The sequence below is a fragment of the Lampris incognitus genome, chromosome 4, assembly GCF_029633865.1.
Source record: "Lampris incognitus isolate fLamInc1 chromosome 4, fLamInc1.hap2, whole genome shotgun sequence".
Taxonomy (NCBI): Eukaryota; Metazoa; Chordata; class Actinopteri; order Lampriformes; family Lampridae; genus Lampris; species Lampris incognitus.
This window is the reverse complement of record NC_079214.1, coordinates 37,678,521-37,701,834: the sequence shown is the minus strand read 5'-3', so window position 1 is coordinate 37,701,834 and position 23,314 is coordinate 37,678,521. Positions and strand designations below refer to the sequence as shown.

At 42.7% G+C, this 23,314-nt stretch overlaps 1 protein-coding gene across 3 annotated transcripts in view; it reads left to right on the top strand.

Moving 5' to 3' along the window:
* Window positions 1-23,314, top strand: part of dpy19l3 (dpy-19 like C-mannosyltransferase 3) — an 81,977-nt gene that overhangs the window by 54,783 nt on the left and 3,880 nt on the right. For 2 of the 3 annotated variants that reach the window (XM_056278391.1, XM_056278389.1), the window contains 2 exons: window positions 10,512-10,644; window positions 22,219-22,377. In XM_056278391.1, the coding sequence (XP_056134366.1) occupies window positions 10,512-10,644; window positions 22,219-22,377 (292 nt within the window). Of the gene's footprint in view, window positions 1-10,511; window positions 10,645-22,218; window positions 22,382-23,314 lie in introns of all 3 variants that reach the window. The other variant, XM_056278390.1, reaches the window with a different exon arrangement.

Here is a 23,314-nt window from a genome sequence, read left to right as displayed (position 1 = left end):
GGCTTTTCTCTAAATGGGCATTCAGAAAAATCAATAGCAATGTTTTTGGTCGTTACCCTACCTCTTTCTGAGTTGTAGTTTTGATTGTGCAGTTTTTAAAATTGCACAACTATTTCTATCTTACCCATAATGTATCCTTTCTCCCTGTTTTTGTTTTTGTCTCTTTCTCCTTCCTGGTTCTCTGCTTGTTAAATGTTTTATGCAATCACATTCACTGGTTTAGGTCTGCCCGTCCTCTTCTCTTTTTGTCTTTCTTTCTTTAAGCACAGCTAACACCCAAGACAGCTCTCATTGTTGGAACCTTCTGCAGGACATCCAATTAATTTACCCTGCTTTGTTTTGGACCAATATTTTAATTCGACTTTCTTTGTTAGGAGTGGCACAGATTAACTCCTGAATGATGCTTTGTATTTTTGAAAAACCAAAGCAAATGGATATTGTTTATTTGTGTGCGTGTGTGTGTGATTACAGTTTCATTTACTAGACACTTTCATCCAAAGTGATGTACATCTGAGAGCTGATACAACACAAGCAAGGGTCTAGGCAGGAGAGAACAACACGAGTAAGTGTCATAGGACATAGGTGCCAACAGGCAGCGCACAGAGGTGATGCATAGAGTGCATAGAAGCAGATTGTTATTTTTCCTCCAGTCCATCAAGTGCAGAGGTGTCCGCGAAAGAACTGGGTCTTCAGTCTTTTTGTAAAGATTGAGAGGGACTCTGCCAGTCGAACAGAGTTTGGTAACTCATTCTACCACCGTGGAACGACAGAGTTGAGTCTAGCTAGCAACATAGGACCCTATTATGGTGATGGTACCAGGTACCTTTCATTGACAGAGTGTAGTGAGCGGGAGGGAACGTACACCTGAATGGTGTACGCTCCCTCCTGCCTGAATGGTGTACGCTCCCTCCCCTACCCTCTGCTGCGTCTAGTGCAGCAGCATGTAGTTGGAGGGAAGGTGCATGTGTTCTTCCAACCCGCTTGCATCCCTCCTGCCTTTAGCTTGCTGCCGCTGGCTAGCCTTTGTGGTGAATAGGGAAGCATCCTAGTGTGTAAGCCTTCCCTTGCCAGTACATAGCCTCTCCTTCACCAAGACTCCTGCCAGGCCTCCCCGTGGCCACACATGGTAACTGGGGTCTTGCGGCCCCAGGCTAACTTGGCAGGGGATCTCGGAGCAGCAGTGGGCCCCTGAGATATGGTGTGAAGGCCCACCCTGGTGGACATGCCCTGGCACCTATCAACCATTGCCCCGCTGCCTTGTGGGTGAGTCTGGCAAGACATAAGGCTAAGGGAGCGTACCCCAACAGAAAAGCAAGCTGTGGGAGCACGCTTCGAGGCGGTTTCCGAAAAACTGGATTTCCGGCAGCCTCCTGCAGTTGTGTGGAGGTGCTGGTCATCTAGGGATCCCCCTTGCCATCGGAACCATCTCCTCTACAATCAAGTCATGTGGCGTTGGGAGAAGCGCACCCCCCATGCCACTTTAAAAACCATCTCTGCGCAGGTATCTTCTTCTGCTATCTGAGTCCCCGACCTCACAAATTCTGGTGGCGATGGAGTATCCAGTGACGGGAGCAGGTCTGAATGAGCTGGGAGCTCTTAGTTGGAACTCTGCATGCCAGCAGCACAGAGCAACGGTCATTAGTAGCTGGGATTGAGTGACAGCTGTTTCCGGCAGACCCCTGTGCGTCTGAGCAGCCCTATTTAGGGACCGCACTGCTCACCCCATTTGGGGAACGGCCTAGAAAAGGTGGCCCAAAAATTCCCCACTCAACACTGCGCCTGGGCAGGAAGCCACAGCTGCCAGGCCATTCCACTACGCGGTCGAAAAACACATAATATACCACTAAGAATTGCAGCACGGAACATAAGAACACTCCTCGACATCAGCCATGATACGGACAGACCTCAACACAGAACAGCACTTATTGCCAGCGAGCTGAAGCACTATTGTGTTGATGTGGCGGCACTCAGTGAGACCAGGCTCCTTGAAGAGGGCTTGCTCAACGAAGTAGGAGAGGGCTATACATTCTTTTGGAAAGGATACCCCCTAGGAGGTCAACACATCCATGGAGTTCGTTTTGCAATCAAGAACAGTCTCTTACCCAAACTCGAAGAAACACCAGTGGGCATTAGTGAACGGCTGATGACTCTCTGCATACCCCTCGCAAAATGCCGATACATCACCTTGATAAGTGCCTACGCACCAACTTTACCATCCCATGATGAAGAGAAAGATCGCTTCTACCAGGCACTCGATGATATACTCATCAGCATCCCAAGGAGCAACAAAGTAATTTTGCTCGGTGATTTTAATGCATGAGTTGGGAAGAACATGCAAAATTGGAATGGCGTGATTGGCGTTCATGGCATTGGAAAAGTCAACCCCAGTGGCATAAGACTTAGTATGTGCTCGGAACATGACCTCACCATCACAAACACCATTCTCCAACAAAAGAATAAATACAAGGCATTCTGGATGCATCTCAGATCCAAACACTGGCACCTGCTTGATTATGCTATTGTGAGGCGGGCCAATCTTAAAGATGTGCTCCTTACAAGAGCTATGCGAGGAGCAGACTGCTGGACAGACCACCATATGATCCTGACAAAAGTCAGAGTGCACGTCCGACACTTGAGACGCCAATTTGGGCAAAAAAAGAAACCACTCCACTGCGCCAGACTCTCCAACAGCGACACCCGAAACACCTTCCGTCGTTCTCTAGCTGACAACTTAGTTGACATTGAACAGCTGATCAACTCAGAGTCTGGGATGGATGAAAAGTGGACCTCTTTGACAATGCAGCCCAATCCATTGGCTTCAAAACCAAGAAACATCAGGACTGGTTTGATGACAATGCTGGAACGATCTTCACCCTCCTGGACAACATGCATAAGGCACACAGAGCCGCCCTCAGCAACCCACTATTCCAACCTCTCAAGAAAAAATGGCAAGACCTCCGCTCTGAGGCCCAAGCAACTCTGCGGAATCTGCAAAATGAGTGGTGGATTTTGAAAGCCAACGAAATCCAGGCTCATGCAGACAGGAACGACATGCATGGTTTCTATGATGCAGTTAAGGCCATCTATGGCCACAGAAACCGCTCCCTGGCACCCGTTAGGTCTACTGATGGAACAACTCTCATCAAGGATCAGGCCCTGTTAGTGGAACGGTGGGCCGAGCATTTTAACACCCTGCTCAACCAGCCCACCCCAGTGGACTCAACTGTACTGGCAGAGCTCCCTGAACAGCCTACCTTGCAAGACATAGACCTCCCATCATCTTTCAAAGAAATCCTACATGCAGTCAAGACCCTGAAAAACAACAAAACCCCTGGACCTGATAATATACCAGCTGAAATCCTCAAGGAAGGAGGCTACCTCTGTATGAGGACACTCTATCTCTATATCCTTGAGGTGTGGAGTCACGAGTGTGTCCCTCAACAGTGGAAATATGCCAACATTGTGACCATTTATAAAAACAAAGGAGACAAATCCATCTGCTCCAACAGTAGGGGTATTTCACTACTGGCCATTGCCGGAAAGGTTCTAGCCAAGATCATGCTCCACAGACTAACAATCACAATAGCCGAACGGATTATACCAGAGTCACATTGCAGCTTCCGAAAGGATAGAGGGACCGTTGACATGATCTTTGTCACACGCCAGCTCCAGGAGAAATGCCGAGAACAGCACAAGGATCTATATATAGCATTCATAGACCTCTCAAAGGCAGTTGATACAGTTAACCGGGCCCTGCTGTGGCAAGTCCTGAAGAAATTTGGATGTCCACCCAAGTTTCTCACCATCCTTGGACAGTTTCACTCAGGAATGAGTGGTAGTGGGGAACCACAGTTCTGAGCCCTCTGGTGTGCAGACTGGAGTCAGACAAGGCTGTGTGCTAGCCCCAGTCCTGTTCAATATCTTCTTAGTCTCCATTACAACACTGTTACGAAGGAGGTTGGAGAAGCAGGCTGGAGTTACCATTGACTTCAGGCTCGATTGAAACCTATTCAACATCAGGAGGTTTCAGGCAACCACCAAGTTGACCTCTGAGAACATTATTGAGCTACAGTATGCCGACGATTGTGCCCTGGTAGCTCACACACCAGAAGCCCTACAAAACACTCTGTCGGCAGTTGTAACTGCTTACAGGAGAATGGGACTGATTATCAACACCCAAAAGACAGAGGTAATTTGTCAGTTGACTGCTGGCCTCCCAAGCCACCCAACAACCTTCACAGCAGAAGGGCAACAACTGGCCACTGTTCCTGCCTTCAAATATCTGGGAAGCATGCTATCTGACACCTGCACAATGGACGATGAGATTCAGCACCGCCACAAACAAGCTTCAACATCTTTTGGTCATCTAAGGAGAAAGGTTTTCCAGAACAGCAACCTCAGTCTCCACACCAAAGTGCTTGTTTACAGAGAAGTGTGCATCTCCACACTAATCTATGGATGTGAGGCATGGACCATCTACAGCCACCATCTCAGAAACCTGGAGGCCTTCCATATGAAATGTCTTCGGAGGATCCTCTGCATTACTTGGGAGGACAGAGTGCTACACACAGAGGTGTTGGAGCGGGCATGCAGCTGCAGCATGGAGTCTACCCTAAACCACCATCAACTCAGGTGGCTTGGGCATGTTATTCACATGCCCAGCGAACGAGTCCCATGAAAGTTCTCTACGGCCAACTACGCCTTGGTCAATGCACTGCTGGTGGGCAGAAGAAGTGGTTCAAAGACCAAATGAAGACCACACTGAAAAGATGCCAGATCAACCCCTCTTCTTTGGAAGAACTTGCTTCCTGCCGCACCACCTGGCGCTAACACGTCTCAGAGGTAGTGAAATATATGGAAAACCAGCGCACACAACACCGTGTAGCAAAACGTGCGAAGAGGCATGCTCGCAAAGCTACCCCTCCCCCTCCCCCCAGCACCACTTTTACATGCCCGGTCTGCAACCGCAACTGTGCATCCAGGATCGGACTATTCAGCCACCAAAAGACTGTAGGAGAAGATGGTCATCATCAGACACGATGGACAACCAGCAAACACTTGAACGATGGAGTTCAGGTAGGTGGGAGCTGTTTTAGTTGCTGTTTGTTAGAGAGTGTCAGGGTTTTGAATTTGATGCGGGCAACGACTGGGACCCAGAGAAGGGATATGAACAGCAGGGTGATGTGCTTGTATGGGGCTGGTTGAAGAGCAGATGTGCCGCTGCGTTCTGGATCATCTGGTGAGGTTTGAAAGTACGTGAGGGGAGGCCTGCCAGTAAGGAGCTGTAGATGTGAGTAGGTGATTTCATTTTTCGAGGGAACTTCTCAACAATGTTTCTTTTAGTACCAAACCATAGCCTAAGGTCTGTTTTCTTTCTCCTCCCAAGCTGTTTTCAACTTCTTTTTTTTTTGCATCTAGCACAACGTTTCTCTTTCTTTTTTCTCCATCCTTCTCACACTTTCGTGATTGTGTTTCTGTCATTCTGTCAGCCTGCCTCTTGCCAACTTTTATATAGTTTAGATTAGCAGTGTTTGGTCTTATCCTTGAAAAGAGGGAGTGCAGCTGATTTGAGTGATTGTGAATGTGCTTCTTTGTGTGTGTCCATCTGTGTGTATCTGTAAGCGTGTGTGTCCTGCTTTCTTTCTCTGCATCCCTAATAATCCAGAGGCAGTTGAGAGAGTGAGTGAGAGGTAGAGTATTTTGCGTCCTTGTTTGAACTACAAACCTCTCATTTGAGACTAACTTGCAGACAGCCAATGGACCAAGACCACCCAGCACAGGATCACAAACACATTGACATTTAAACCGTCTCTCCCTCTCTCTTTCACTTTATCACTTCATCAATCATTCTGCTTAGCTCCACTCTGTGTGTGTGTAAACCTTCTTTTCATACCCTTTCCTATTTATTTCATTTGGTCTGTTAATCAATGAAATTGTCATTAACAATGGAAAAAGTTGCAAAGTGGCTCAGTTACTCATGTCTCACTCTGAATATTGAGAAAACAGTGACCGTGTATTTTTTGAATAAACAAAAACAAAGGGTTTTTCCAAATATTTATGTAGATGGACAAAAAATAAAAACTGTTGAGTTTAAATACTTGGGAGTCACCCTACATGCTACTCTTACATTCAAAAGTCATATTAAAAAGATGTACCATCTATTGTAATATAACAGCTAACTAAAGACATATATTAAGAATTAACATTTGAAGCCTCTAAAACATATTTGAATGCAATGATTTTTTTTCTTATTCTCATTACTGCATATCATGTTGGTCTCTGGCAAACAAGACTGCTTTAAAAGCAATTAGTTCAGTTAGGTCAAAAGAAGCCCTGAAAGTCCTGGATAGGAAATCGCGACAGTATCATCATTGTGATGTACTTGGTAAATATAAAAACGTTGAGCTTTGACTACTCAGTCTTGCATTCAGATGTCTGTTTAATGCAGTGTTTCCCAACCCAGTCCTCAAGGAACCCCTATCCTGCAGATTTTCTTTGCAACCCTGAATAGGTACCTGTTTGTAGTTATTCAACCAATCAGCAATGAATTATGTCAGACGTTGCACACCTTGCATAATTAAGTGCTGTGATATGATTGGTTGAGTAAGTACAAGCAGGGCTACCTATGCAGGGTTACAATGAAAATCTGCAGGATAGGGGTTCATTGAGGACTGGGTTGGGAAACGCTGGTTTAATGCATAAAATAATCCATTATGCTGCTCCCTCCACCATTGAAGAGCTTTGTTCAGCTCCACTCTGAACAAATGAGCAGAGCTTCAAGGTCTGCTTCAAGGGGAGAATGTAGCATCCCTAAACGAGACTCCGCCTTTGCACAATCTGCTTTTTCCTTTAAAGCCATTAAAGAATGGAATAAGCTCCCTGTCAATCTGAAAACCTGCACAGATTTCCATATTTTCCCCTGTGAAGTTAAAATATGGATTTTAAGTAACCAGTCTTGTCAGCATTAATTCGACATTTTAAGATCTGTTTTTATAACAATGGATATATGTGTGAAATATTTTGATATGTATATTCTGCTTTGTGTATGTGTGTGTGTGTGTGTGTGTGTGTGTGTGCGTGCGTGCGTGCGTGTGTGTGTGTGACTATGTTGTTGGTCCATTTGTAGTGCTAACCCACATCACTGCTTTTTGCTAACGGCTGAGTGGGTGTTTCCATTTGAACAACCAGGAAAGGAACACAGATGGTGTCACCCTGTAAAAGCTCGAAAGCTTAACAAATCTAATCCAAACAATCCTGATATCTGTGTTCAAATCAAAATCAAATCAATTTTATTTGTATAGCCCACTATCACAAATTACAAATTTGCCTCAGTGGGCTTAACAGCAACACAACATCCTGTCCTTAGACCCTCTCATCGGATAAGGAACAACTCCCTGAAAAACCCCTTCAACAGGGAGAAAAAATAGGAAGAAACCTCAGGGACAGCAACAGAGGAGGGATCTCTCTCCCAAGACGGACAGCGTGCAATGGATGTTGTGTTCACGCAATTTACATAATACAACATTGAAAGAGGATAACAGAATTATAATGGACATAAAATTTATGAAGAACATGATGCACAGGATGCCAAGCAGTGTCCACATGCCAACGGAGCAGTCCAGGACCCAAGCCACGTGACCAGCATCATCATGTAATAAAAGAAAAACTTATGTGAGGAGTGGCAGGGCAGGCAGCATCCAAATGGCGACCACCATCACCACGGAGACCTGGGAGGAGAACCGACTGCACATGCATGCAAGAGAGACTCACATGACACCATTCAAACACAGAAAAAGAGAAAGGAGAAGACATCATTCAGAGAGATAGAAAAGACATGTTAGAGAAGAGAACAGTTTGCAATAGTCATTAGCCATAATCAATTAAGTTATCAATTCGTCATAATCTATACTCTGTAATCTATACTGAATCTCGTCGGCAGAACAGTGCTTGGTAAATTCATTGAGACAGAAGACCAAACTGCCATCCAGTACAGGTTGTGAAGCACTCAACTTAAAGGCAACTAATTGTAAACTAAGGCAAAAAGATGAGTTTTAAGTTTGGATTTAAAGGACGCAACAGACTCTGATTGTCTGATGGCAGCATGATGGCAGTGTTAAATGTAATAATGACAAAGGAACACAATTTTAAATGTAAATGCGGTGAGGTACAAAATTTCTGGATAGGAATAATTAAGGTTACATGCCAGATTACTTAGAAACTTTTGCCTCTCTATCCTAAATTCTGCATCCTAGGTCTATACCCAGAGGGTTTGCTTCTAAGTGCAAGTGAAAATTAAATTCTAGTCCCTTGTTAACTTGATGCAAAATTGTCTTGTCTTGTCGCAAAATTGATGCCGATTGTCATATACGTAAAACATTTACAGATTCATCTATCAATCATTGGTGTTCAATTGATCAAATTTCTTGTTGAAAATCTGACTTTCTGATTCAAATGTAAACTGACACGTCTTACAAAATGTGGGACTGTTCTTGGAAGAGTTTCTTAAAAAGGAGTTTTAACGGGATTTGCATCCCAAAAATCGTCTATCACTCAATGCCTGAAGCAATGTGTAAGTGTTGACACAGATAAGCCAAAAATCCCTCTCTTGTTGCCTCAACTCTATCTGGATATGTATTTATATTTCATTTTTCATCATCGTTCATATTCATATGTATTGACAGATTTATCCATTTTATTTTCCCTCTTTTCCCTCCTCCTTGATTCTTCATATGTTGTATCCTACTTGTTTGTTGTTTGTTTGTTGTTTTATTTTTTGAAGGAATCTGTACTGTACACCTCTACCTTTTGAAATGAGATGACCAGGGTGGAATAGGAAATTGCCAGCAATTTCAGTGTGCTGAATCCCCAATCTTATTTAAATGTAATTCTAAAATGTTAGGTAAGTATATTTTTGGGGGGAAACAAATCTCATATATAACGATACATATTGTCCATAGTGTCAGCATTTCCTCTCTCCCTGCTTATTGAAACACACATATTTAAGTAGGGAAGGCTTTTACAGACATCTGTTCCACAAAGGACCCAATTGCTCTGTCATATGTAGGCCTAGGTTTAGATCAAAAATGCCCCATGGGTTAACATGGGGCACTGGGGCATAACAAGTTAGAAGTGTGTGTGTGTGTGTGTGTGTGTGTGTGAAAGAGAAAGTGAGAGACAGGGCATTTCTCTGCATATGCACGACTGTGTGTGTGTTTGTGTGTGTGAGTGCGTGAAAGAGAGAGAGCTTTTTTGTGCCAATCCACAAGACTGTGTTTGTGTTTGTGTGTGTGTGTGAATGTCTGAGAGTGAGTGAGAGTTTGTGTGTGTGTGTGTGCATATGCACGACTGTGTGTGTGTGTATGTGTGCGTGTGTGTGAAAGAAAGTGAGAGAGAGAGAGAGAGAGAGAGAGAGCGTTTCTCTGGATATGCACAAGACTGTGTGTATGTGTGCACTTTAAAACCTAGAAGGATCTTTTTCTTAATAGAGGCCAGTAAGAGTTGGGATAGGTTAAATCAGCAATGTGCCCGTATGTGTTTGTTTTCATTGATTCTCCACTGCCACACTTTGTTAATATGGCCCAAAGCTCTCTAGAAGTCGTCCTCACAACTGCATATCTTGCGAGAAGCGGAAATTACTTTGGAAAGAGGACTGTGGCTGGGGTGTGGTTTAGGCATTAGTTTGGAAAAAGGGTAACAACAATGAGGGAAACATGTTTGTGATTATTCACTCTGCCTATAAATGTGCAAGTTTTTGCAGGCAGATAGAGAAATTGCTGGACATGCTGCCAGGGTGACACTGTGGAATATTAATAAGATTGTTAAGGAAGACTGTTCATCACTTATGTCTACAAAGGAGATTGTTAAAAGCAGTGGACTTTACCTGAAAAAAAAGAAATGAATTTATTAAGTGCCAGGCTTCTGAAAGAACTGTTGTGTTTAGTAAATGTTGTCACTTTGATTTTGTGTCAAGTGCGTCCTTCATCTGTAAGTGCCTGAATTTTGTCACAAAGACTTTTTGAGGGGTGGAATGAAGACATCCATTATTTTGGCTTCAAATATATCTATGCTGTCCTTGAGGCTTCGCCTCTGAAAGAGACTTTGAAATGCTTTGCACGCTTCCCAATTATAGTGACAAATAAAAAATGAAAATATGGGCTGAATAGTAAATCCAGACAAAAAAAAAAACTGTTTCCCCTGACCATTAATGGGGAGTGTGAATGTCAGTGCAAATACCTTTCAAACTTGATCATCTCCAAAGCAAATGAAAAATATTTACCTAGTTAGGGGTTTTTGAAAAGTTTACTTTCTATTTTTATTCCTTTCTTCCTCACTTACCACTCTTTAAGGATAGAGCATGGCATGCACATGTCCATTAATGTTTGCAGTTTGCAAAGGCCGATGCACCTGCTCCTATTTCCAGGTTGGCAAATCTGTAACGTGAACACATGCAAATCTCGATTTCATTTCTCTCGCTCTCTCTCTCTCCCTCTCTCTCTCTGTCTTTTCCCCAGCTCAAAGACCCCTAAGCGAGCTGTGTTTGCAGGGAGCATGCAGCTGTTAGCTGGCATCAAGCTGTGCACAGGCAGAGTCCTCTCCAACCACCCTCATTATGAAGACAGGGACTTGCGAGAGAGGACCAGACAGGTACTGCAGGGTACACAATACCACCCAAACATGAAGTCTCTCAGATAGGTTTACCCTCGTCTTTTTTTGTTGCGTTCATGTGCATGCCCCCCCCAAACAGGTAGTCTCTCTGCATTTTTTTTTCTTGCTTGTTCTTTTTATTTTTTCATCCTTTCTTTTTATGTTTTTTTGGTCCCTTCCTCCTGCCTTCCCTCATTCCTAACCTTCAGTTATTGCTTGCTACATTTGCTCATCCTTGCTTTACTAGACTTTTTTTTAGCCTTTCCTCTGCACTAGCGACAGATGCTGTACCTTGCTTCCAATAGAAAAAAAGTCCTTGTTATTCCAGGAAGAGAGGCGGCTCAGTAAAATCTCTATTAAAGAGCAAAGTGAAGGAGTCGGCCATATTGCGTCTACCAATCCATCTCACTCAGTTCTACGATAATGGCTTGTGCGAGGGGTCAGAGAATTGGCTGTAGATGGGGCTGACGACCTCCTCTGATTGAAGAGGTGGAAGACAGTATTGTGTGAATGAATATGGTGTAAAGCGGAGATGGAGTAAATGTAATCCACATCTATTGCAATGAAATGACCAGAAACATGTAGTAAAAAACAGGCTGAGAGAATGCTGAGGTCAATCAAGTAGAGACTGCAGCAGAAACGCTGCAGCCTGACAAGCTGTTGTGTATTGTCTGATACTGCCCTTAAAACAATAGATTGAAGTCGGGAAATGTGAACTAAACTGTTGAATCCTGTGAACCGCTGACGAGAAGTGATCACGTTAAAGACAAACCGTAAAAGCAAAATTCAAACTGACAACTAAGGTAGTAATATAATTGCAGGAGGCTGTTTTTTGTTAAGAGTATGTGTTTACTATACCGATATAAAATCTGTATTCAATTGGCAAAGTTCAAATCACATTTGCAATGTAAAAATAAGAAAGCGGTCTGTGTGTGTGTGTGTGTGTGTGTGTGTGTGTGTGTGAGATGACATGTCGCTGTACATGTTTATTTGCATAATTAAGTTTGTCTCAATTGGGGGAGCGCTTGTCTTTGGTCCCGGTGGGAGGTCAGTCATGCTGTGTCAGTGGTGCTCACTAATGACTCACAGCTCTGGTGCAGGCATTGCAGGCTGTGTGTGTGTGTGTGTGTGTGTGTGTGTGCGTGTGCTAATGGAGGAGGATTAGGTAAAAGATCTTTACAATGTTTCCGTTTGCTTGTAATAAGGCTCAATTTATACTTAACCACAAAAACAATTAGGAGACCTAAAACATTGTTCTGTCTCTAGCCGTTCAATTGTTTTTTTTTCGTTTTTTTTTTTCCTGTTTCTTCTCCCTAGATTAAATTTACAAGTGCAATAGTTGTAGAGTATGACTATGAAAAAAAAAAGTCTTGAGCCATGTTTTCATGGGAATTTTCAGTATACTTTTGGAAAATTGGAAAGTAAATATGTGAATCCAGTGTGTCTGGATTAGCTGGCTTCAAAGCGGATAAACAATCTTAATGTGCACAGAACTCAACATCTATGAAATACACAAAAAAGGTTTGACACGAATTACTTACCACTGGTTAGAGATATTCCAAAATTCAATATGCATTGCTCATATTGACATAACCTATCGACTTGTCAGCTTTTCACCTAAACCCTAAGCTCATCTTTCTTGTGATATTGAGTCATTTTTTTGTTTTGCTTTTTCTAATATTTTGATGTTTCAGCTATTTTGATTTGCATCTTCAATATTTGGAGTATGTTTGGTCTATTAGAAAGAAAAAAAAAATCACATCAGGTCCAAAAAACTGATTTACCTTTCATTTATAACACTGAAACACTGAATGCATTTGTTTGACAAAGCGTGGATTCTAAGTTTACAGTTCAGAGAAGTTACGTGTGTACCTCACTGGAAGAAGGTGGAAAGGTCGGGGGGGGGGGGTGAATGGTCAAAACAAACAATACAACCCAGAATCTGTGAACCCTTCCTTCTTTCCTTAGATGAGCCATTTCATTCTTTAGTAAAAAGGCTCCTGGCATAGCCTGGGTCCACACCCTTCAATTCACCCACTCCACCGAGTTGACTGATTCCTCTGCTCTGGCGTCATGAAATGAAACAGTTCTTTCTCAGTTGGAAAAGTGATTATCCAGTGAGCACCGTGAAGGGACTAATGATCAGCCAATCAGTGCCACGGGCGGGACTAACACCGTTGTCAAGCGGCATGTCTTCTCAATATCACCCGGCATTGTAGTTTGTTTTTACTTGGTGTTGTGTTGCTGTAAAGCCCCTTGAGGCAAATTTGTAATTTGTGATATTGGGCTATACAAATAAAATTGACTTGACTTGACTTGACTTTGCTCCACTCCACTCTTAAAACCCTGGCAAAACCAGTATGTTGGCATGGTTACGCATCAGCGTCGACTTTGGAGGACGTTAGATTCAGGCAGATATGTTGGTCTCAAGTGATTGGTTAGGGACAATTGAATCCCCCTCCCCAACAGAAATCGGTTAGAGTGGAGGCAATGTCAGACTGAAGATGAAAATGTAACGAGTTGACAATTCTGTCTGATAGAAGGCACCGCCAGGCAGCAAATTCCATGTTGTCCTTTTAGTGCGGTATGCTATGTCAAAAAAACAGCTCCCGTAGGATTTTTGTGCCAAAATTGATTTTTTTTGCTGTTTTGGCTTCTATAGGGACCAAACTAACAGAAAATGAAGGGTGCCAAATTTTCTGACCCCCACCCCCAATTCTGGGGGGCCATCTATTTTGGGACCTCCCAGAACAGTAAAATAGAAGTCCGCCTGGGACTACTCTTACTAAAATGGCTGTAGAATTGTTATGCTTAAGTTGTATAACACCAAATTTGGAGGAGATGCAGTTGAGAAGTTGTAGAACAGATCCAAATACCCGTGGCCTGCTGGTAAATGGTATTACTGATGTTATTCACACTCAAATTGTAAGTTTTGTTTAGGCGAACCTAAAAAATTGAATTTCTGCTGTAGTTTATCTGCAGTCCTTCTGTCCTGGTGGATGGTACAACTAAACTTCCACTTGAAGTACATTTTTCCAGGTGTTACCTATACATAGACACCAGAAATGTGCATCTGGGCCCTGTACTTGCGGAGCTATTACTGAATTATTTTGGGCATGTACACTACCGTTCAAAAGTTTGGGATCACCCAAACAATTTTGTGTTTTCCATGAAAAGTCACACTTATTCACCACCATATGTTGTGAAATGAATAGAAAATAGAGTCAAGACATTGACAAGGTTAGAAATAATGATTTGTATTTGAAATAAGATTTTTTTTACATCAAACTTTGCTTTCGTCAAAGAATCCTCCATTTGCAGCAATTACAGCATTGCAGACCTTTGGCATTCTAGCTGTTAATTTGTTGAGGTAATCTGGAGAAATTGCACCCCACGCTTCCAGAAGCAGCTCCCACAAGTTGGATTGGTTGGATGGGCACTTCTTTGAGCAGATTGAGTTTCTGGAGCATCACATTTGTGGAGTCAATTAAACGCTCAAAATGGCCAGAAAAAGAGAACTTTCATCTGAAACTCGACAGTCTATTCTTGTTCTTAGAAATGAAGGCTATTCCATGCGAGAAATTGCTAAGAAATTGAAGATTTCCTACACCGGTGTGTACTACTCCCTTCAGAGGACAGCACAAAAAGGCTCTAACCAGAGTAGAAAAAGAAGTGGGAGGCCGCGTTGCACAACTGAGCAAGAAGATAAGTACATTAGAGTCTCTAGTTTGAGAAACAGACGCCTCACAGGTCCCCAACTGGCATCTTCATTAAATAGTACCTGTTAGAGCCTGTTTGTGCTGTCCTCTGAAGGGAGTAGTACACACCGGTGTAGGAAATCTTCAATTTCTTAGCAATTTCTCGCATGGAATAGCCTTCATTTCTAAGAACAAGAATAGACTGTCGAGTTTCAGATGAAAGTTCTCTTTTTCTGGCCATTTTGAGCGTTTAATTGACCCCACAAATGTGATGCTCCAGAAACTCAATCTGCTCAAAGAAGTGCCCATCCAACCAATCCAACTTGTGGGAGCTGCTTCTGGAAGCGTGGGGTGCAATTTCTCCAGATTACCTCAACAAATTAACAGCTAGAATGCCAAAGGTCTGCAATGCTGTAATTGCTGCAAATGGAGGATTCTTTGACGAAAGCAAAGTTTGATGTAAAAAAAATCTTATTTCAAATACAAATCATTATTTCTTACCTTGTCAATGTCTTGACTCTATTTTCTATTCATTTCACAACATATGGTGGTGAATAAGTGTGACTTTTCATGGAAAACACGAAATTGTTTGGGTGATCCCAAACTTTTGAACGGTAGTGTAATTTCGGGCGAAAATTGTAAAAAAATTGCCTGGGGCTGAAGTGGTTTTTAATGTCCAATTTTTATAATATTATAGTTGTTTTGTAGGTTTTAAAATATTCTGAGTTGATTTATAACACTATTAAAACAGCTAGAAGAGTATTTGTCTGACTTTTGGTTCCTCACCTGGGACACCCCGGACTGACCCTTGTGCCTATCCCATTCATCATTACTCTCCTCTTTCCACTCCTGCTCTTTTCTTGGCCAATATAACTTTTACAATTATTTTTCATGGGCATCCAGTGACAATTAATGCTTTACTGGAGGTGTTGACCATTCTGAAAGACATTCCTGTTCTGACTCTGAAAAAATAAGGGTTGAAATGTGGCCATTGTAGCATAATCCTTGTCAATTTGGTTCATTTTAAACAGGTGAGATCATAATTAAAGCACAGCTGTGTTTGTAGCTGACTGAAAACAAAAAAGAACAGTACTCAAGATAAAATAAAATAAAAATAGGCCAATACGAAAACAACAACAACAAAACAAACAAACACCACAATAGATTTGAAGAGTCAACATTTTGAGAATCACATTCATGGAATTGCTGAAAGCAACTACCTGGTAAGTGATACTTTTATTTTAATTTTTTATCATTCAGGTGAAATTTAAAACAAGCCTGAAAGATTTATAAGCCAATGTTTACACATATTTTGACATATATTTACATTGTTTTCCCATTATTAGGTCTAATCTTTCAGTCTGACATGACCTAATCCAACAATTTTGGACTACTAACAGTAAGCTAAGGTGGGCTAAATTTAAACCATGCCCGCTAGATTTAAAAGCCAACATTTGCACATATTTATATTTACATTGTTTTCCCATCATTAGGTTTCATCTGTCTGGCATGCACAGATCTGACAACCTACAACAACGAACTAGAAAGCTAAGCTAAACAGTAAGCTAAGGTGGGCTGAGAATGATCTGGTAAATGTGTCATATTTTTCTGATGAAATTTAAACCAAGCCTTCTAATTCAAATATATGTTTACATTTTTTTCCCATCATTAGGTTTCACCTGTCTGGCATCCAACAAATTGGACAACTTGTGAGCTAAGGTGGGATGAGATCTGGTCAATATGGCAGAGGAATGCAACATTTGCGTGATCTGCAAAGAAGGTGCCACCCCTGGCAAGCGACTAGTTAAAAATCCAGCCATGATTGATGACCTACTGCAGGCTTGCAGGGACAGAGTTTCTTTAGGTCAAAGTGATTTTGAGGAACTTTCTGACTACTTATCTGGCCTAAATGAAGGGGAACTGAAATTGGTTCATTATCATAGTGAGTGTCGAAAATCTGTTATAAACAAGAATAAAATTGACCGTCTCAGGGCTAACCAATCCCGACCTCAGTCACCTGTCTGTTCTAGAAGACGACCTGGGCGCCCTTCAATTACTACAGGATCTGTTAGACCTAAACGGTCGAAATCTGTCCCAAAGGAGCAAGTGTGTTTATTCTCACCTTGTGACTTTTGTTCCAAGGGTGATTCAGAGCCACTGCACCGTGTTCTTTCTGATGCAATGGGTGAAATGCTTCTTGAAATAAAGCAGCAGACCCAAGATGACCAAGTAAGAATCTGTGTAGCAGACCTAGTGGATGCTGGTGACGCTTCAGCTCTTGAAAAGTACTATCACAGGGATTGCTTGTGGAATGCAAAACGTACCACAACAATAAAGAAAGATCATGATAATGAATCACTCATTCGCTCTTTATGTGACGAACAGTTAATCCTCGCCATTCAAAATACCGTCACAGACGATGTTACTCTTGACATGGCTCAGGTCAATGATGCTTACTTGTTGATCCTGAAAAGATATCACATGGATGCCGATGAGACTACAAACTATCGCAAGCACCTGAAAAAGATCATTGGTGAGTGACTTCCAGATGTCCAGTTTGTAAGCTCACTGCAACGAAATGAGCCAGACAAACTCGTTAAATCAACTGTAGTTAGCAAAGCTATTGATTGCAGTATTTCCACTATGAATGATGGTCAGGTTATTGGCAACCTGAAGAAAGTTGCTAACCTACTGCGGGCAGAGATCATGCAAAAGTGCAGCTGGTTAGTTGCTGGGATATTTGATAACTTTAAGAATCCCTCTTTACTCCAATTCTTCCTAAGTCACCTCCTCTTTGGCAGTCATGTTGTCAAAGTGTTTGGAATGCGGGATGAAGAAGTAGACAAAACTGTTGATGTTGCATGCCAGTTTCTAGTCCAGAACACTCGCACTGATCGTCAGGTGAAACATCAGCCAAAGAAAGACGATGCCTTTCGGCAAAATGTCCAAACACCCCTCTCAATCGGACTGCCCCTTGCTATCCACTCTAGAGTGCGTGACAAAATCCTTGTCCAGAACCTCTCAGATGTCTACATTGGAAGTGACTACTTGAAGATCCTTGACTTAGAAAAAAGTGTGGAGCAGTCAGTTCTTCAACGAATGAAGGATACCGGCGGATTTTGTCTCCCTGACTTTGTGAAGAAGGGTGTGAACATCTGGTTTGCTATTGACAATATTGATCTTTTGGAAGACACAGCCACTGGGCAAGAAACCTTCCATGGCACAATGGTTGTAATCAACCAGCAGGATGAAGATGGAGACCTGATGAACCAACCACTTGTTATAACAGAAAAACCTCCTACGGCATCACCTCTGGCATTTGATATAAACTTGCTGCAGGAGCCAATGATCAAAACCACTCCATTGAGATTTGAGTCTGTGATAGGAAACCGAAACAATTCATTTCCCAAGACTTCACTCACACCTGGGCATTCACAAACTACCTTGCAACTGATGATAACGGGGGCAACCTCAACTGAACCGCAGCTGGCAAGCAAACAGACCCAGAACAGTGAAGAAGAGAGAAGCCATGCTGAATCTAATAATGACAGAAATCAAGATGACTCTATTGTGTCGATCAAAGAACAAAGGCGTAAATCAGTGAAATTGAAGAAGGAAGATGTGATGCCAACTTGGGCTGTTACTGTTATCTCAGTCCTCTAACAGTTGCACCTCAACAAACACAGGGGTGATTGCTCCACTGTTTAAGACCTCGCCAACAGATTATGCTACCCTCTATACCGCTTTGAAGTTAACCCAGGGTATCTCTGCCACTGTCATTGGCCCTCACAGAAAAACACTGATAACCCTAGATCTTGACCTTTACTCCTGTGCATTGAAGATTCCGCAGTCAGTTGGAAACACCAACTGGATCCTAAGAGCTGGAACTCTTCACATTGCATTTGCTGTGTTGCATGGTCTAGGTAAAACAGTTGATGGAAGTGACCTTGACATATTTGCTATTGAAAGTGGTGCATACACATCAGCAGCTCTTCGTGGTATCTTTGGTGGCAAAGCTTAAAAACGAGGCCTTGAGTACCACATCACTACGAGCCTTGCAATTTTGATGTTGCGATTTGATGCCATCTTGTCAAAACTTCCAAATTGTCCAATTCAGATGCAATGCGTTGCTCTCAAGGACAAACTCCATGAACGTAGCCCACTGATGGTAGAGATCTTTGAAGAAATCCAATCCTGGTACACAGAAAATGTCAAGCCACTCGAAGATGAAAAAGACATTGGTGAGTTCACTCAATTCTTAACCCAGTATCTTCACCAGGTAGAGAGTCTTCTTAATCTCATCAGCTCTTGCCGCTCAGGTGACTGGGAGGGATACTTGTCTTCATTAGAGAATCTCATCAAGTATTTCTTTGCTCATGATCTCCTCAACTATGCCCGCTTGATGCCAGTCAATCTTGCTCAAATGAATGCTCTTGAAAAAGATGACCCAGAAACATGGGATGCACTGAAGTCTGGTGTATTTGTGGTGGCAAAGTCAGAGATACCCTTCCCTCATCTCTTCACTGATCAAGCCCTCGAGCAGGAAATCAAGAAGCTAAAGGGACATGGTGGGATGGTAGGACTCAGTAGAGATGAAGCAGCTCTGGACCGGCTGGTCATTGCCACACCTCATCTTGCTGATCTAGTGAATCAGTACCTCAAGAGCTTCCCAAAAGCTTCCAGATCTACTTCAAGGACCGAGCATTATCATCTCTCAGGAGAGATTGCATTGAGGTCAAGAACAAATGCACTGAAGCTACGCGACTTGATTGAGTTGCACTGCGGAGGCAATCCATTCAAAGAATAAACACCATTAAAGAGTCTTGTTTCATCAGCGCTTGTGACAGATGCGGCAAAGCATGATATTCTCCAGTTTGCGGAAAAGGGTCAGAAGCGCTTTGAGGAGTTCGTTTCTGAACGTTTGATCGCTACGTCAACACTCTCAGTGTGGGACAAAATGAAGAAACTCAAGTTGAAGACCTTTTCAAATTGGATGGAGAAAACAAAGGTACGTGTTGGAGACAAGGTCATCAAGTTGTGTGAGGAACGTGAACTGCTTGCAAGATTTCTCATCATCCAAGGCAGTCGACCAAGTCTAGTTCCCAAACTTGAGGAGACAATTGGAGACTATGAAATGTCAATGGTTCCCCGCTCTCTGTGTGCTGTGGATGGAACCTTGTACATCCCTACAGACAAAGCTAGTCTCATGCATGCAATTGAAGATGCCAAGGCAGAGCTCCTTGAAGCTGTCCCAAAGCCTGATCCAATGCAAGAAGATCCTCCAGGTGTCCCTATCAAAGTTCTAATAGTTGATGCCATGGGTGTGCTTCAGAGCATGAAAAAGACACCAACCATGCGGAAGCTGTCAGACCTTCAGGACGCATTTAACAAACGCATCAAAACAATGATGGCTGGCTATCATGAGGGTCGAGTTGTCTTTGATCGATATACAGATGAGTCATTAAAGAAGAAAACTCGACAGAAGAGAGCAACTACTTCTGTAGAATACGAAATCCATCCAGAGATGAAGCTCACTATGTCGATCAAGGATCTCCTCTCAGCATCATCGACCAAGAAGAAGCTGACATGTGAGTTGGGCCAGGGACTGCTAGAGTATTTCTCAAAGGACAGTTCTTTCCTACTGGTTGTCATCTATGACACCTTCATCAAGGGACGTGATTTTGTGGAGGCACACACACATGAAGAGGCTGATACCCTAATACCTCATCAAGTCCTTGCCTCTGCTGCCAATGGTGCCTCACGAGACATATGTGTTTGGTCACCCGACACTGAAGTCCTCTTACTGCTACTTGATTTAGTATCATGTGAATGCATTGCAACTCCAACTTCTCTGACATTTTCAACAGGCAAAGGTGCAAAGAAACGGGAAATAAATGTTTTTGAGCGTGTTCAAGTTATTGGACGTCAGAAATGTCAGGGATTACTTGGCCTGCACAATTTTTCTGGTGCTGACTGGGGAGAAAAATTTGTTGGAATCTCCAAAAAGACGTGGATCAATGCATACCTGAAGCTTGATGATGATGATCCTGCCATTGACTGCTTCAAGGACCTTGGCAAGGGTTCCATTCCCCCCGAGCTTATCAATGGTGAGCTCCCATCACTGGTGAAGGCATTAGAGAATTTTGTGTGCTGTGTTTACAGCTTAAAAGGTCCAACAACCCTGCCATCACTCAGATGGGAACTATTCCGATCAAAGAACCTGGAGAGTGAGATGCTACCTCCAACTCGTGCTGCATTGCTACCCGATATCCTACGTTCCAATTATGTCATAATGTGAGATAAGTCATACAAGACGAATTGCCCTGAGCTTCCACCAATCGAACAGAATGGATGGAGTTCAGTGAGTGGCGGATATGTTCCAGTCAGGTGTCTTGCCCTCCCTGCACCACAGGCAGTACTTGAGCTAATCAAATGTGGCTGCAAAGTAGGTTGCAAGGGACAGTGCAGCTGCTCAAAGAATCACCTGCCTTGCACTCCTCTCTGCAAATGTTATGGTGGAGACTGTGCAAACACAACAAGTGAGTACATTCCAGAAGATGACAAAGCTGATGAATAGATCATCAAGTATTATTTAAATTCCTTTATCATCACCTGTATTTGTTTTGTTTTGTTGTAGATGTTTTTGGGGAATTTAGCAGCTTTTTCTTACTCTCTATTTACCTACTGGCGCAAGTGCAACTTTTTACTGCTGCTTGTCATCATGTATATGCTGCTATAAACAACATACAGTATGCTTAACTGAAAGATAAACCTGTCTTACTGGATTACTTGACTAGTGTGTGGTTATTTACATAATAGAAACATGTTTAATAAATGTCTTCCATTTTTCACATTAAATATGACAGATATTATGTTCCCTTTCACAAAAAAAGGCAAATTTGTTGTTTTTACCTAATTTAGTACAATGGGACATCGCCGTAGGATGGACACCATCTTGGATTTGACAATAAATAAGTAAATGATGGAAATTAGACTGATTCAGTTGAATTCTTTGAGCCCAAAAACCTAAGATTAGACACCAAAATCAGCTTTCTAGCTTGAATAGAAACTGAGATATAGCCATTTTAAGCTCCTGGCAGCCATATTGGATGCCATCTTGAAAATGATGCATTTCCAGGAGGTAGATTTTCCTAGATTTTTAATATGTTCTTAAGCATGCCTAGAGGTAACAGAATCAATAGAAAAAACTATGCTATCTATTTTCTTGGGATTAAGTTTTTTTTTTCTTCACATATTGAACCATCTATTTTGGATAGGGGTGCTCAGAAAGGGGGTGGGGGTCTAAAAATTTGGCACCCATCATTTTCTGACAGTTTGGTCCCTATAGAAGCCAAAACAGCAAAAAAATCAATTTTGGCACAAAAATCCTACGGCAGTACATACCATACTGCACTATTTACCTATATTTCAGTCACCCGTCAGTGTCCATCCATCCATCCATTATGCAAGCCGCTTATCCGAACTCGAGTCGTGGGATGCTGGAGCCTATCCCAGCAGTCACTGGAGGGCAGGCGGGGAGACACCCTGGACAGGTCGCCAGTCTATCAAAGGGCAGGGCCAGTCAGTCAGTCAGCCAATCAGTGTCATTACTGAAAATACAGAAATGCTTTGGTGAGATCTGCATCATTTCCCTAAGTTTGGCCCAAATTTGATCAGCAATGACCAAGATAATGTTTGATGGACATACAAACCAACCAACCAATGAACTGCAAGCAATCCTTATCTCCACCCTTTTTGATTTAGTTGGTGGGTAGACAACAGCATAGGGGGCATTTTTGAGTTTTTATCTGTGTGTGTGTGTGTGTGTGTGTGTGAACTGTTGTTTTTTCTGAATATATTTATGTTTGGTGAACAGGTCTACCAGGTGTATGCACGGAGGTCCCCAGAGGATGTGTACAGTGTGTTGAGGGCTGCTGGAGTTGACTATGTCGTTATGGAAGACAGCATCTGTTACGAGAGGAGACATAAGCGAGGCTGCCGACTCAGAGACCTGCTGGACCTAGCCAACGGACATGTGGGTGAATATTAACATGAACTGGAGCTAGAAACATACCCATAGTCAGTGTGTGTGTTTGTGTGTGTGTGGGTGGGTGCGTGTGCGTGCACACAGGCTTACATTTGAAGTCCTCTTTGCCAACTTCTGTCGCTCTCTTAAAGCTCTCAGTCTTAGGGCTTTGAAATTTCCAGACGGACTCATGGGACTTAAGATCAATAGCCTCTCTTCTCATCTACACATCACTCTCTATCTCTCTGTCCCTTTCTTTTCCTCTCATTTTCCCATTTCTTGCACTGTCTCCTGATTTTGATGTTGGATATGGAGGACTGGCTATTTGGATTTCTAGAGGCAAGACACACATCACTCTGGCTGTCTGGCTCAATGTGGTGTAAGACATGTGAAATAGTGTGTCTGTGTGTGGCGCACACACAGCACACATGCCAACTAACATCTGGACCGCTTCATTGAAGGAGCAACATGACACGTGTGTGTGTGTGTGTGTGTGTGCGTGCGTGCGTGCGTGCGTGCGTGCGAGAGACAGACAGATAGAGAGAGGAGAGAGAGAGCGAGAGGAGGGTTAAATGTTCGTGTCATGGCCTATCCATCACCAGCCAGCCTTGCAAATGTTCCTGAAGATATCAGGGGACGCTTAACAGTTCAATTAAGTTGTTAGTCGTTTATTTTCCATTTACTCTTCACTCCTCAAATAATGTCTCACCAATGAGAGGAGTAGAAAAAAGGGGATGAATTGAAATGAATAGAATGAAGACCTAGTGAGCATAACATCAGGAACTGACCAGTTACTCAGTTTTCCCTTTTTCACATCATGACTTGCTCTACGTCTTTATGTCTGTCTGTCTTCCACAGTTGAACTGATTGTAATGGAAAAACAGATTGAAAAACCAAACTTTTACCTTGATTCAGGTTTTAGAGTCCGTGTTGATTCTGTTGGATT